Source organism: Hipposideros armiger, unplaced genomic scaffold (genome assembly GCF_001890085.2).
Source record: "Hipposideros armiger isolate ML-2016 unplaced genomic scaffold, ASM189008v1 scaffold_175, whole genome shotgun sequence".
NCBI classification, from domain to species: Eukaryota; Metazoa; Chordata; class Mammalia; order Chiroptera; family Hipposideridae; genus Hipposideros; species Hipposideros armiger.
In genome coordinates, this window is record NW_017731525.1 from 1,594,239 (window position 1) to 1,608,789 (window position 14,551).

Genomic DNA, 14,551 nt, shown 5'->3' on the forward strand with positions numbered 1-14,551 from the left:
CCCTTCTAGATTGCGAGCCCCTTGTGCGTAGGAATGATAGCTTGTTCACCTGTGTATTGCCAGCACCTAGCCCTCACTAGGTGCATGTCCCCGAATGTGTGGCAATCAGAATTTCACTAGATATCTACATCTCTCAGCCAGCCTGTCTCCAAGCAGGCAGGAGACGTGCAGCCCAGAAGTCCTCCGCCTTCAGTGCTCCTGAACCTGAGCAGAGATCAAAACACTAGTGCGCCTATTCCGCGCCATCACAATGGTGCCTGAAGAACCTCTTTTGCACTTTAAAGTACTTCTTTTTCATAAACCCAATTAATATCTACAAGAATGGTCTTGGCCAGGAGGAAACTTGGGAGGTTAGCACTTTAGCTATCAGCAAAACTCTGAGTCCAAAACCTTCCCTCCAGCCTTTAGGATGAAGAAGCACCTGGCAGCCCCAGGGCACCTTGGCAGGCCGGCATGGACCTCTGCTTCTCCGGGGGCTGCTCCCACACATCAGGACAGTCTGGGCACACGGCCAGGGCAAGCTGTGCTTTGAGTGCTTTGCGTTTCCTCTTCCCTTTGAGGGCTCCAGCCTGGCCAGGTTTGGAAGGCTTTCTGCCCTGCCCTTTCCTCTCTGCACTCTCACATCACTGAACGAGAGAAGCCCAACAGGACTCCCCTGAGGGAGGCTGAAGGAACCTGGAGATCTAAGCACACACCAGCTAAGGCTTGACAACCACTGGGCTAAAAGAAAAAAGTGACTTGGAAAGCATGTCTCCTTTCCAAGGAACAGAGGGGGAAGGTTCAACAGGAAGAGGAACTGAAATATCTTCCTGGAGTACTGTCCTAGTCAGGGTGGTCAGAAGCCCCTCTCCCCCCTGGGGCCAGTACGACCTCCTATGTCAGGTGGACCCATTAACAGAGTGCCGGTTAGGTTAGCCCCTCTGCCATCTCTCAGATGCAGTTAACATCTAGAAGCCGGTGTCTTCCCACGCGTATCACCGTTGGTGGGTCAAACACATGTATTGTACAAAGGGACCCTTGTATCTCAAATGGCAAAGGAGCCTGGCCCAGGATGCCTTCTAAGATGTGTCTTGTCCGAAGCGGAGCTGCACTGGGTTTCCACCAGCTGGAGAAGCTGGCGCATGATTGATATGAGAAGTGTCTGCTCTTCAGCAAATGAAGATGATTGGAAAGCCACTGACCCTGACTTCAGAGGGACCTTAGAGCAAGATTCCATCAACCTCCACGTTTAGAATGAACAAATCTACTGGACCCAGACATAATCTCTATACAGCAGATTTACAGCACCAAGGACACATCTGCTTCTGGGAGTGATAATAATGATGCTGCCAGGCTACTCCTGGCGTCAGGCTGATCCTTGAGGGGGCACGGGAGGGGGGACATGGGCGTGCAGCTACTGCACCTAATTCAGCCCTCACACCAGTTCTAGGAAAGACTGTTTCAGAGCTTCTCCCAGGCAGGTGAAGGTTTGGGCCTAGAACTATTTGAGGCTTTCTCCAGAGGTTTTTTTCACTTCTTCTGAGCAGCTTTTCATCCAGGCATCTTAGGGGTGATACAAGCACCACTCCCCACCCCCACCCACAACCCCAGGAATTGCTCCACCCCCTCAAAGCATCCCAAATTCTCCACTTCTCCTTCCTCTTTCCTCTCTCCCATGAAAACCCCACTCCCTCAGGTAACAACCTGTGTTAGAAGAAAATGTGTGGACTCCTATTAAGGGAAGCCCCCTGCAGCTATGCACATGCAGCAAATGCTGCCTTCATCAATCCCTAAGAATCTTCACGGGCTGGTAGAATTTCAGGCAATGTAATAGTCATACAACAACTCTGAGACACTGGCGGGGGATGCGATGTTAAACTACTAGGTTCACAGCCTCACTCCAAGGCCACCTCCCCCTGCCCCCACTCCCACGCCGGACACAGAGCACCTCCAACCCACAGGGTATAAGAGCCACGTGTGGTGCCTGTTAAATGCAGATTCCTGGGCCCCACTCCCAGAGGTTCTCCGTCTGTAGGTCTGGTTAGGGTTCCATATCTGTAGAATCTGCACATTCAAGAAACAACCCAGACAGCCCCGTGCAGACAGCACGCAGACCACACCGAGGCACTGACTCCTCATCTCTCTTCCTGCTTCTCGGGTTTGACTTTCCTCTTTTGAAAACAGGTTCTCAAAGTTATTTTCCCCAAAGAGCTGGAGGCAGTAGGTACGGGAAAGGGGCCCCCCAGGTTTTCCATGTGGAGGACGTAGCCAGAATTATCCCAAGTGATACTCAATAGGGATTTACAGATGCAATTGTCTGGAATTCCTTCCACCTAATCCGAAAGAGGGGGAAAAAGCTACAAAAGACATTCTAGGACACCTGATGACATCTGGCTGTCCACTGTGGAGTAATCTCCAGGTTAAATTCCTGGTTTTGGTAACTTAACTGTAGTTATTATATTCTTATGCTTAGGTAATACATACTGAAGTATTTAGAGATGAAAGGCCATGGTGTGCCTGACTTAGTCTCAAATGCGCTCAGAAAAAAATAATACACAGATATGTGTATAAATACACACAGAGAATATAAGAAAGCAAATGGGACACAATGTCAACTGTTGAGTCTGTGTAGATTATATGGGAGTTCCCTATACCGTTCTTACAACTGTCCTATGTGTCTGAAAGGATATAGCAAAGTAAAACGTTACAAAGAAAAAATCCCAGACAAGTGGAAAGTGTGGGAGACTCGAGGCTCCATTCTCTTCACTTTTGTATGTTTGAAATTTTCTACCATTGAAACAGTTCCACGTACCACGCCTCAGCTGTGGTTTAGGTGGCACTGGCCCTGGGCTACGGGAGAGCCCAAACACCACCTACAACATTGGGGGTCGGGAAGTGTTAGCAAAGAGCCCTGCCTGAATTTGTGGTGCCACCTCCACTCCTTGTCCTCCCAGCTCCTTACACCACAAGGAAATGACTGTACAATCTTATTTTTACAATGTTATTTTTTATGATGATAAAATAATATCAATTCTTTCAAGGGGAAAATTTTCTATAAAGGCAATTATAAACCAGAAAATAAAAATCCCCTTTCAGGGGTGGCCAGCTGGCTCAGGTGGTTAGAGCGCAGTGCTCATAACACCAAGGTTGCCGGTTTGATTCCCACATAGGCCGCTGAGCTGCGCCTTCAACAATTAGATTGAAGACAACTACTTGACTTGGTGCTGATGGGTCCTGGAAAAACACACTGTTCCCCAGTAAAGTTTAAAAAACAAAAAAAATTGCCTTTCAGGCATACGTTGCCTCTATCACAAAATGAGGTTTTATTAAGACAGGTGCGTTATACCTAAAACTCCAGAATTTAGATTAGGCTCCAATATATTTCCTTACATGGTATGGGGGATATAAATTTAAGCCAGAATGATTTTTTTTAAGTTCTCATTCAATTAGAATGAAATTATGAAAGAGAAGCTGAAGATTATATGGATCAGATGATAACAAGAGGATGATGCATATGCAGAGGTGATATTAAAAATATTTGACAACCCGCCAGGCACCAACCAATCAAAACCAATCAGAACAGATGCGGATTTAAACCCTGCAGCTGAATGACCCGTTAGCTCCTGGATTGTTGTGAATTACAGAAGTATGTGGAATGGCACCATCTGTTCAATATTTTAACAACTGATAGAGCAACAGTGGTGTGCACTGATTGAATACCAATTCTATGCATGAGGGAATATTACCTTTAATAACTGTGGTTTATTCCAACCCTCATGGGAGCTATGCCAAGTTTAGGCTCATGTCCAATTTATACGCAGAAGGTAGTGACTTAATTTTCCCCAGAGCTCCAGATGGAGTCAAGACCCTGGAGTCATTTGAGTATAGCTCAAAAATGCTAATGATGCACCTATTTTTCAAGAGCTACTGAGTCAAACACAATAGATTCGTGGAGGGAAGATGGAAGGGGGAAGATGCGTGTCACTATTTACGCTGACTAATGAATCTCTCCTTCTGCTTATAGAGACTCCAGGGCAAAACAAACGCATGGGGACACACATCCTAGTCATAGGCTGACAGTAAAGATGAGCTTCATTGTAACCATCTGCAAAAGCTTCTTTGGAGCATATTTATTAGAGGAGTGGATTGACAAACTATTCCCTGAAACAGTTACATTTTAGAAATTCATTTCTAATTTCACGATTTCATGCGTGGCACTTTTAAAGAAGAGTATTTTCCATTATCTGCGCACGCTGAGAGAACACTGTTGGTTACAGTGCTGGAGGCACATCACAGCTGTTCCTGTGAGTTACAAAAGATAGGAGGGTAGAGACTCGGTCTTTGTTTTTTTACACAGTGGCTGGCTCAGGACATAGTAATTAATGGCTTGCTTGATAAATGCTTTTTGAGGAGGAGGAGGAGGGTGCTCTGGGAGATGGCCTTGCCCATTTAGGTCACAGGTTGCATTTATAAACCGTTGTCTCTTCAGGGAACCAAGCTGAAACCAGCACAGTCAAACTGCCAGTGTTTGATGATACTCATATAACAGACAGTGATAAAGAAAGAAAATGAATTTAAACCTGAGTTCTAAATTCTATTCTTGTCTTGTTTCATCTCCAAGCCCATTGGTATTTGATTTCCCTCCCCTCATTTCAAGGGCACTCTCAGGAAACTTCCACATTCCTGAAGGCCTTGATTCCCACATCAATGTCACCTTCGCATATGGCGACTAATGCAGTTCCTAGTACAAGCCACCCAACAACCACCCACAGCAACATCAATTAAGCACTTATCTTAAGTAGTCCCTTTATGTGCAGTATTGGACTCCAAGGCTTTACACAAATGGCTACACTATAGTCCTACTCTACACATTTTCCCCATGTCTAAACTTTAAACTATGGTTTTCCTAGATCTCTAGCCAAAAGGTATTGTTTTGTTTCCCTGATCACATAGTTAGCAACTTCCTCCTACGTAAGGTGCTTCTTTCTAGGTTGTTTGTGTGACGGAAAAGTACCTGCTGGGTGAGGCTAAGTGGACTTTAAATGTCTTACAAAGTAAAATCTGAGGCAAGAGAACAGAAAGCTGGCTGTAACTTCATCACTGAGGTTCTGCGTCACCTGAAAAATGAAAAAGAATGACCGAGAAAACTATTTATCAGTCCGAGGAAAGTGAGTCACCATGGAAAACTTTAGTAAAGAACACAATCTAAGTCACTGGTTTTCTCTTTCCCTACACTCAGAGCCACCTTCTCCAGTCCCACCTCACCCCTTGAGAACCCAGGAGAGCAATAGAGAGCCTTCAAGCTCCCCGGGGAGGTCAGGATGATGCACTGGGAGGACACAGGCACAGAGGGGCATGCCCATTTCTGGGGCAGACGAAACTTCACTCTCCCTAGTCCTTCCCCCAAAATCACAGGGAAAGTTCTTTAATGGGGAATAAAACAATTTTAAGTTAAGAGACAAAATGCAAACTTCCCTTAGAAAGAAAGGCCACACAATGATTAAACTCATTCATTCATTCATTTACTCCTTCATTCATTCACCCAACACTACTGTACATGCTGAGCAGAGGCTGTGTCGCAAGTCCTAGGGAGGCAGGAGTGCCATCGCGGAGCTCAGAGCTTCGTGGAAAAGGCAGACATTTACAACTCACTGTAATGACAGCAGGATCATAGACAAGCAGAGCGGGTAGGGAGCAGAGGGGGTGAGCACACCAACATATGAACCACAGTCTTTCCAGGGGATGGAGGGGACACCAAAGAGGAAAAGTCATGACAGCGGGCGGAGGAAGCCCCTGGAGCAGAGGTGTTGGCTGTCCCAGCAGCTATGCCCTCTTCTTCCCTGGAGCAGAGCCTGGGTTTTGTTTGGCTCTTCACCCACCCTCCCCACCTCATGATGGCCAACCCTGAGTAGGCTGCATCCTTTGCCAATGAAGGGTTTAACAAGGGCTCTGGGACACAATCCTGACAGTGAGAGTTAAGGAGCCATTAGCTGTGAGCCAACCAGGAAAGATTTCTCTCCCTGATAAAATGAGACAGCAAGGGCAGCCTCTCTCTTCTTCTGCAGGACATTGTTGTAACTCCATGTGCTGCCTGGAACTCTGGCAGCCATCTTGTAACCATGAAGAAAACTAAATTCAGCAAGGTCGCCATGGCAGAAATGAAACCAGCTCTTGGATGACATTACTGAATCATCCCAGAAATGCCAGACCTCAGGATTTCTTATCAGTGACATTAGAAATTTTCCTTATCATTTAGGCCATCTGAAGTTGAGTTTTGTGCTACCTGAGGCTAACAGCATCCTAACTCATACAATTTGCTTCACAATTCTGTGAAAGGCAGCCTTCCCCTGAGGCCTCCTCACCTTTACCAGTCCGTCTGTTAAATAGACATGAGGAATTCCCAAGGGCCGTGCACAGAGCCTCCCTTTTATTTTTCCCCAGCTCTATTTATGAAAACAAAATTCATTTTCTAGCCCATGAATTAAACATTGCTGCTCTGGCTGAAAGATTTTAGCAATAGCCTTTTTTTTTTTTTTTTTTTTGGCAAGAGAAGCAGATCCTGCCACGTTCTACATAAGCTACAGTGAGGCAGAGGGGGAGAGGGAGGCGAAGGGGAGGGGGCCGTTAAAAGGAAAAACGAAGAGCTGCCAAAGCCCACTCGTGTCCAGCTCCCCCGAATTGTTGGCCAGTGGCTGAGCGGCCGGCTGGGGAGTGCGTCTCTAACTTTAGCATGAAGGTGCATCACCTGGAGACCTGATTACACTCAGGTACTGATTCAGTAGGTCTGGGACAGGGTCTGAGAGTCTTTATTTCTAACAAGCTCCCAGGTGATTCTGATGCCGCTGGTCCTTGGACCACAGCTTGCCAGGACCCACGGGGCCCGCCAACCTTTTTCTAGAAGCACCAGACTCTGCAGGGACCCCAACAACTGTGGAAATGGGGAGCACGGCTGACTACCCCTGCAGTGTGGGCTAGTGAGAACCAGCTTTTAAACGCGGGTTCAAGGGAGGAAATGAGGTGAGAACAAGCCCCCTACACTCACACCTTTTAGAAACACAGGAGAGAGTGGAGAACGGGGGAGGGGAGAGCACTCTGTGTCTGGGAAGCGAGTACCCTGGGGATGTTTTAGCAACTTAGTCCTGGGATAGTACCTCTGAGTCTGTGAATCAAATGCCAACTGAGAACCAGTATTCCTAGCCTCCCCTCAGCTCCGGCCAGCCTGAGAGGCCCAGCTCCAGAGTCTCTCCTGAAAAACCTCAGACTCACGCACCCCTCGAAAAAGTGTCTGGCCTAGAAACCGGGCTCCAGACCATTCTATCATTGCTGGTGTGTGTGATAGGCTGAGAGGAGGTGAGAGTCAGGCAGAGGCTGATCGGGCTCCACAAGCCCGACCTCCGCCCCATCCTGCTGGTCCTGCTCAATACTCCTGGCCCTGGATCTGGGCCCCGGTCACCTCCAGCCTCATGGAACCATCAGGTCCTTGAACCGCCCTGCTCTGTCTCTCCCCCTCACCTCTCCTTGGGAGCTCTGATCACACTGTTGCCTGTGGCTGCAATGCCATCTCTCCCAAACGCCTGGGCCGGCCAGCCTCGGGCCTCCTGCCAGGCTCCGTCCGGCTACCACCTCCTCTAGAGAGCCGCCCCAACTCCCCAAGCTGGTGTTCTGTGACTGCTGCTGCCTTGGCAGTTATCACCTGTGCGTCAGGTGATAACTGCCTGTCTGTCTCTCCAACAGGTGCCTAAGTGCCTGCCATGAAGTCAGGGATGGTTGCAGTGCCCGTCAGGTAACGGGTGAGTAGTAAGTATTATTAAGTGAGGAAATGAAGTCATGGTTCCCAGCCCAGCTGTGCATCAGAAATACCTGAATGGCTTTTTCAAAAACAAAACAAAACAAAAAGCTAGGGCATCATTCCTAGAGATGCCAGTTCAGTACGTCTGGGTGGGGGCCCGGGCTTCTGAAAATTTTAAAGGCTCCCCAAGTGAGTCTGATGTGCAGCCACTATTTGACAATCACTGGAATGAAAGAAATGAATGAATGGGTGGATGAAGGAATACGCCAACTGCACACATCCTCACCATTGTGAGGATCTCTCTAGGGCCATGCACACACATAATGAACAAACGACAGGCATTTCTGAGGAAGGACAGCTGGTACCTGTTGTTGTGGCTACCAATCCATCGTCAACAGAAAGAAAATTGGAGACAAACTGCCTTTACCCCAAACAGGGCTTCCTGATAATCAGGGGACAGGCTGCAACAAGTCTCAGCCTCCAAAGGAGGAGCTCCATGGAGGGAAGGCACGAAGGAAGCGCTAAGGGGACGTGTGACTGCGGCAGAATGGCTAACAAAGACCCGGTGCCCGCTTCCAGGCCAAGTTCTGTACTGTACGGTTTCATTTCCCTCCAGCTGCTGGCTGTACTGTTATTGTCCTCGTGGTACAGTTGGGGGCACTGAGGTTAGGGAGGGGGAGTGATCTGCTGAAAGCTGAACTTGGGGGGCTGGGCTCAGAACCCAGACCCTCTGACTCCAAAGCCCAGACTCTCAATCCCAGAGTTGTGGCACTTGCAAAGGAAGATGACATGTCACTGCAGAGGGACAGGTAGACTGCACGCCGGGAACTACAGAATGTCAAAATCAATGCTCAGTGAGAATAATGACACCCAAAGACAATGCTGTCTTTTGTAAAACCTTAAAGAAACCATCATGGCTGGGTCATTCTTTTGTAAATCTAATATCAATGGCTTTTCCAAGCAATTATTAAAATGTATACAATACACATAAACTAGATAAGGGGAGAAATAAAATTTTATAGCAAAGTCATGATCAAATATTTGGGCCAAAAGACTGTGCCTTCTATTTGAGCCAAAAGTGCCTATAAGTCTCACACAGCCCAGGAAGCCAGTACAGGTTTCATGACCTAAGCCTCTGTCATGGAAGGTAACAATGGTAGGTAGCACTGAGTACCAACTACTCTCTGGCAGGCCCTTTATTATATGCCTCAATTCTTCCAGCTCAATGTTCTTGTCCCCGTCTCACAGACGAGGAAACTGAGGCTGACAAACTGGAATGGGACATGTATAAGGTTGAACTAAGTGGCGATGCCAGGATGCTAGCCCTGGTTTCTACTCTGTAGCACTACTTCTCATTTCATGATCACAGTGCCATCCGCAGTGACCTTCACCAGTGGTAGAAAGAAAACGGAACCAATAATGTTAACCTTGCCCTCTATTTATACATGTTAGGGCTATAGAGCTGGCAGAAGCACTCTCTATTCTCCTGGTTTTGTGGCATTCCAGCCTCAGGTAAAGTTCTTAGTGCTCGCCCATTTATTAAAAATGCAGGGACCGCTGAGTGGCGCTTTGGTTAAGAGTTGGCTTGGGACACCAGCTCTGAGCAGCAGGACCCCAGTTCAGATCCCACATGAGGCCCAGTGACGCTGCGCCCTCTACAGCTAAGATGGTGAACAACAGCTCGACCTGGAGCTGGGCTGCCGTTGAGTCACTGGCAATAGCATAGGCTGCAATGGGGCTGGCCAGCAACTGGTGTGAGCTTTCGTGAGCTGTTGTGAGCCTCCATGAGCGGCCATCTAATGGTCTGCGAGTGACTGCCTCACCCGGGAAGAGTGCAATGATAATACCAACATGGGCCAGTGAAGCAACGTCTTCCACAACTAGACTGAAGAACAAAAGGACAGCAACTTGTCTGTTCCCTTTCCCCGATTCCCCAATGCTGTTCCCCTCCCCCAATTCTCCAATAAAAAATCTTAAAATAAATAAATAAATAAAGCAAACGTTGCAACAACAGTGGGCTGGGAATTCCAGAGGTTAAAAGGAAGATGCATTTACATTTTTTCAGTTTTTTTAACTGAGCATTAAAGATTTTTTTTAAAAAAAAGATAGCTCAAGATGACAGGGAGAGAGGAAAAATCAAACTGAGACCCTAAGATTTAAAGAAATGATTTGGGCCTGTGTTTACAGCAATTGTCCCCAAAGATGAACACTAAAGACCAGGTGAGTTGTCAGCTGAACAAAAAGATTCTCATCTACAAAATAGTGGCCTTTTGGAGGAAAATAAATGCAAGAGAAGGGAATGAGGGGAGGCAGGACAGGAGGGATTGTGTTCATTTTGACTTTGAGAAAGAACCCTTGTTTCCACAGCCAAAGCAATGTTTTCATGCAAGAGAAGCAATGAAGCCAAGTACTGTGCTGCTTTGTAGCATTTATCGTGCTGCAAGGGGGCCTCCTTTCCTTCTACTAAAGAAAAACAGCCCGTATTAGGGCCAATCATAATAATGGCAGCTAACAACTACTGAACACCAACCAAGGGCCAGGCACAGTGTTAGGTGATTTACATGTAGTAGCTAATTTAATTCTCCCAACTTCATGACCACGTAGTTAATTAATATACCCATTTTACAGGTGAGAAAGCTGAGGTTTATAGACATTCATTGGTCCAAGGCCATGCAGGTAAGTAGGAGAGCAGGGCTTCACAGTCAGATCTCTCTCTCTCTCTCTCTCTCTCTCTCTCTCTCTCTCTCTCTCCCTGCTCCCCACACATTCTTGGGGCTCCTCAACAACTGTCAGGACTTGATGGAAAAAGCAGCACAACCCAACAAAGCCAACAGGACCATCCTAAGTGGTGGGTGGAGGTTACTCGATGCCAGACAGAAGACAGCACATCGTAGGGCAACTCTCAGAACTGGACAGGATTTGGTGGACCCGCACTTTTCGAAGCCCAGCCTCTCCTGACTCCTCAGTCCCCAGACTGCCTTGTTAATCCCTACCACCTCTCAGCTTCCTCCTCATAGGCTGAGTCCCCCTCAGAAGGGTACAGATGTTCCAGCGACCAGGACACCAGAGAATCCTGTATCTGTTTAACAATGGTCAGGTTTGCCCTGGGGTAGGATGGAAGAAGGGAGCTGGGCAAATGCTTTGCATGCCTGGTACTACCGCTGAAGTTGTCCCATGAAGGAAAAAACCCATATCATCCCATGGGATACATTTAGGGGACTCATATGACACTTCAAGAGAAACTAGAAAGTCCCTGGCATTTCTGGAAACCAACAGCCAGAACGCCTGGAGGCAGTCGGGGCAAAGCTCCCTGGGAAGGAGCCCCTGATAGTCTCCTTTGACCCCATGACTACTGCTGCTTACTTCCCTGGTCTACTCATCTTGGGATTCAAGGCACGGACTAGCTGCCCCTTGGGCCAAAAACCCTGAAAACAGGCAATTTTGTGAGCTCAAGCCTTCAGGTGAAAATTTTTCCTCTAGTTCAAGTTTGCTTTCTGTCCTTGAAACTCATAAACTTATCCCTCAGGACCTGTGGGCACGAAGAGCATTCCATTCTAAGCCTGACTACTCAGAACACCGCAGGGATAAGAAGGGAAAACAACTTGCTCTGGCCCCAAGGACAGTCATGAAAAGGTGGGAGGTTAGGCAGTGGAAGAGGTTGGACTGAACAACTTGATCTTTCATGGGTGACGTTTTACCACCAAGCAAATTCCTCTCCGCACACCGCACACCTAGCACATCCTCTGCTGGGTGCGCTGCATGGATGCCTCTTGTTTCCAGGGCAACCTCACCTGGGGTGGAGGGCAGCAAGCAGTGGGTGAGCTAAGCCTAGTTCTTTGACAACTCAGGTCCCTGAAGTGAATGAAAAGCCCACTGGTGCGTGAGCTCAGCCCTAAAGCTGGACGGGGCCAGTTGGGATGGGGGTGAAATGGGCATCCAGAGGGGGAAATTTGTGGGTCAAGGCACCAGAGGTTTCACTGAAAATCACCTTAGTTATGGTGCCCCTAGCCTTCCAGTTGCCCTAAATATCCTAGCCACAGCACCACCGATCTTAGCTCAATTCTGTCCCTCATTCCTTCTCTCACCAGATCTCCATCAGATAAGACTCATTTGTTTGGAATGTTTCTGTCACAATTTTGGACCTTGAAACTACAACATCCACCATTGCCTGTCTCTCTCTCTCTCTCTCTCTCTGTCTCTCTCTCGGCAATGAAGCAGCAGTAGGGAGAGAATCACGATTCAGAGAATGGAGCTGATGAAAAGTAACCAACACAAAAGACTATGCAGGGAGGTGTAAGGATGCGGTTTGGCAACGTCACCCACAAAGAGGAAATCAGGTTCTCTCTGTGTGTTGACTTCTGTGGGGAAGCGGCAGGAGTTTGGGATGGAGGGAGGTGTCCTCTGACCAAGGTCTTTCAGAACAAAGATTCTGTCTTCACCACCGACAGCAGAGGTGACTTGGCAAACCTGAAGAGAAAGCCTTGTCCTTGTGGCTCCTGGCGGGTCATCAGGGGGCTCGGTGGCTGCCAGACGTGGAGTCGGGCCCTGTGGAGCTCCAGACATGTAAGATAATATTTTAAGTGCTCACTTCTCCCTGAGTTCTCTCTGACACTGTAGCTATTGAGGCTAAGCCCCAATGCCCTGGAGGCAGGTGGGCTCTGAAGTCCCTGGGGGGAGAGGGGGAAGCTCCGTGGAGGCGCTGGGGCAGTGAGGGCTTTGGGTGTTGGGGTAAATGTGTGTTCATGGTTTAACAGCTGGACATCTTACAGTTTAGTCACTTGGAGATAAGAAGACAGACAGAGCAAAATTATACCAACATACAAGGAAGACCATGGTGAAAAGGCCCAGAATAGAGGAGGTGCACTGAGTGGGAGGGCTGAGCAGAGAGGTTACCCAAAGCTTTCAGGGGACTTTGAAAGCCTTCATGATTCCCAAAGACCCCTGCCCCTCTCACCATTTTTGAACCCTGCGTTCCCTCCCTCAGCCACACCCCCCTAAGAGGGACCGTCCCATGGTCTACATGGGCATCCTTCCAAGAGCAGGGACTGCAGGATTTCAAGGAAAGTCTTGGAACCTGAGTGGCCCCTGTTATCACCCTAGATATTTGAAGCTGGCACTATGTCAAATAAGAAGCTTTGTAGAAAGAGGCCTTATTTTCTTCCTTCCTCTTCCCCTCTGGAAATAAAAGTAGGTTGTATTTCTCCTGTCTCCGTTCCTTGGCGATCTCAGAAAAGGAGCTGAAAGAGCTTCTTGGATTACCTCGTTGAATTCTCAGCCCTGGGATATCAATGCCTGCACCTTTTGTCCTGGCTACTGGCGCTATAGTGACCGAGGCTAAAACCAGTTACCGGGCCAAGGGGTCTTCGAGGTGGTTCAGAGGTCAGCGGCTGGAATCATGCAGGGCAGATACTGAGCCCCTGGGGCTTGGGGAGTGGGAGGGATCGGCGGGTGGTCGGCTCCCGCCCCTGCCAGCTGGGGTGCAGGTGCTGGGAAGGAGCGTAGCTGGGGAGCCACAGGTGAGGTGACAGACCCGCACTGGCCAGAGGGGGACAGGGCCTGGAGGGGGCTCTGCGTGGCTACAATCGGAGCTTTGTGCTGGGGGCACAGCGCTCTCAACGTGAGCTCGGTATGTTTGCCAAGAAACTTCTGGTAACACAAAGAACGGCTGGACACAGACGATCACGGAGGGTGCAGGGATAGGAGCCTTGCAGGGGCTAGGACGGGAACTGGTTTCTCCCCCCTCGTGCGCGAAAATCAAGACTGTTCCTAGGCCACGTCTCTCCACCCCCTGCACCTCCTTTCTTGTCCTTAACTCGGCCCCAAGATCCGTGGCCCGCAGAGGACACTGAGAAGCTGAAAGCAGGCAGATAGGAGAGCCCCTGGGGCCCTCGCGGGCAACATCAGCCCGCCAGCCTTCCCTCCCTCGAAGGCTGCTCCGACCAGTGCCCTGCGTCTCCCCTCGTGCACCTCTGCACACAGCTGTGGCGCCGCAGGACGCCGGGTCCCTCCAGCTCTCCATCCGGGAGCCGGCCAATGAGCCTACTTAGGCAGACAGCGGGGGAGGCAGAAGTTGAAAATACCTGGACAGAAATACCTGCCGGTCCCAAAGGGCGGGTAGCTGCAGGCCTAGAGAGCTGGGGAGCACTGGGCGGGGCGAGGCGAGGGGAGAACGAACCGGGCTCCGCACAGCCCGTAGCCGATCAGCGACCTCGCGCGCCCCGGCACGGCCTCGCCGCGGGGCCCGGGGCTCAGGAGGCGCCGGAGGACTTACCCCAGAGCAAAGTGAGCGGCTGGGCTTTGGGGATGAGTACCAAGGAGTACACGGCAGCCAAGTGGAGCAGGCTCATCAGGACGACGTTCTTCCAGACGATGTTCCGCCGCTGCCCGCGTGCGCCCGGGCCCTCCTGGCAGCCGCCGCTGCCCTGCGAGCCCTCGTCCCCCGCACGGATTTCCTCCGTGGCGTTGCGGAAGGGGACCTTCACCCAGTCGACGGCCCGGCCTGGCATGGCTGAGGAGAGGTGGGCGCTGGCGGCGCGACAGCAGGCAGGCAAAGCTGTGACGGCGCGGAGCTCTCCGGTGGGGGCGGGGGCTTCTGCCTTTCAGAGGGGATCCTTGCACCTCCCGTCCCGCCTTCCCGGCCCTCCTCTGGTTCCTTCTCTCTTCCGCAGGCGTTCAGTGTGGCCTAAGGATGCAAATCTGGGAGCCCGGCATCTGTTGCTGGCGTATTACCCATGCCGCTGCTGGGGCTGAACTAGGCTGCAAGGAAGAGGGGGCGAGCGCGGG

At 49.8% G+C, this 14,551-nt stretch overlaps 1 protein-coding gene across 1 annotated transcript in view; it reads right to left on the reverse strand.

The window, feature by feature from the left end:
• The window catches only part of SCD5 (stearoyl-CoA desaturase 5), a 152,614-nt gene extending 138,069 nt beyond the window's left edge, over positions 1–14,545 (reverse strand). Inside the window, exon 1 of the mRNA XM_019652158.1 lies at positions 14,040–14,545. Coding sequence (XP_019507703.1) covers positions 14,040–14,274 — 235 coding nt within the window. The 5' untranslated portion in view covers positions 14,275–14,545. The remainder of the gene's footprint in view (positions 1–14,039) is intronic.
• Between the last annotated feature and the right edge of the window lie 6 nt (positions 14,546–14,551).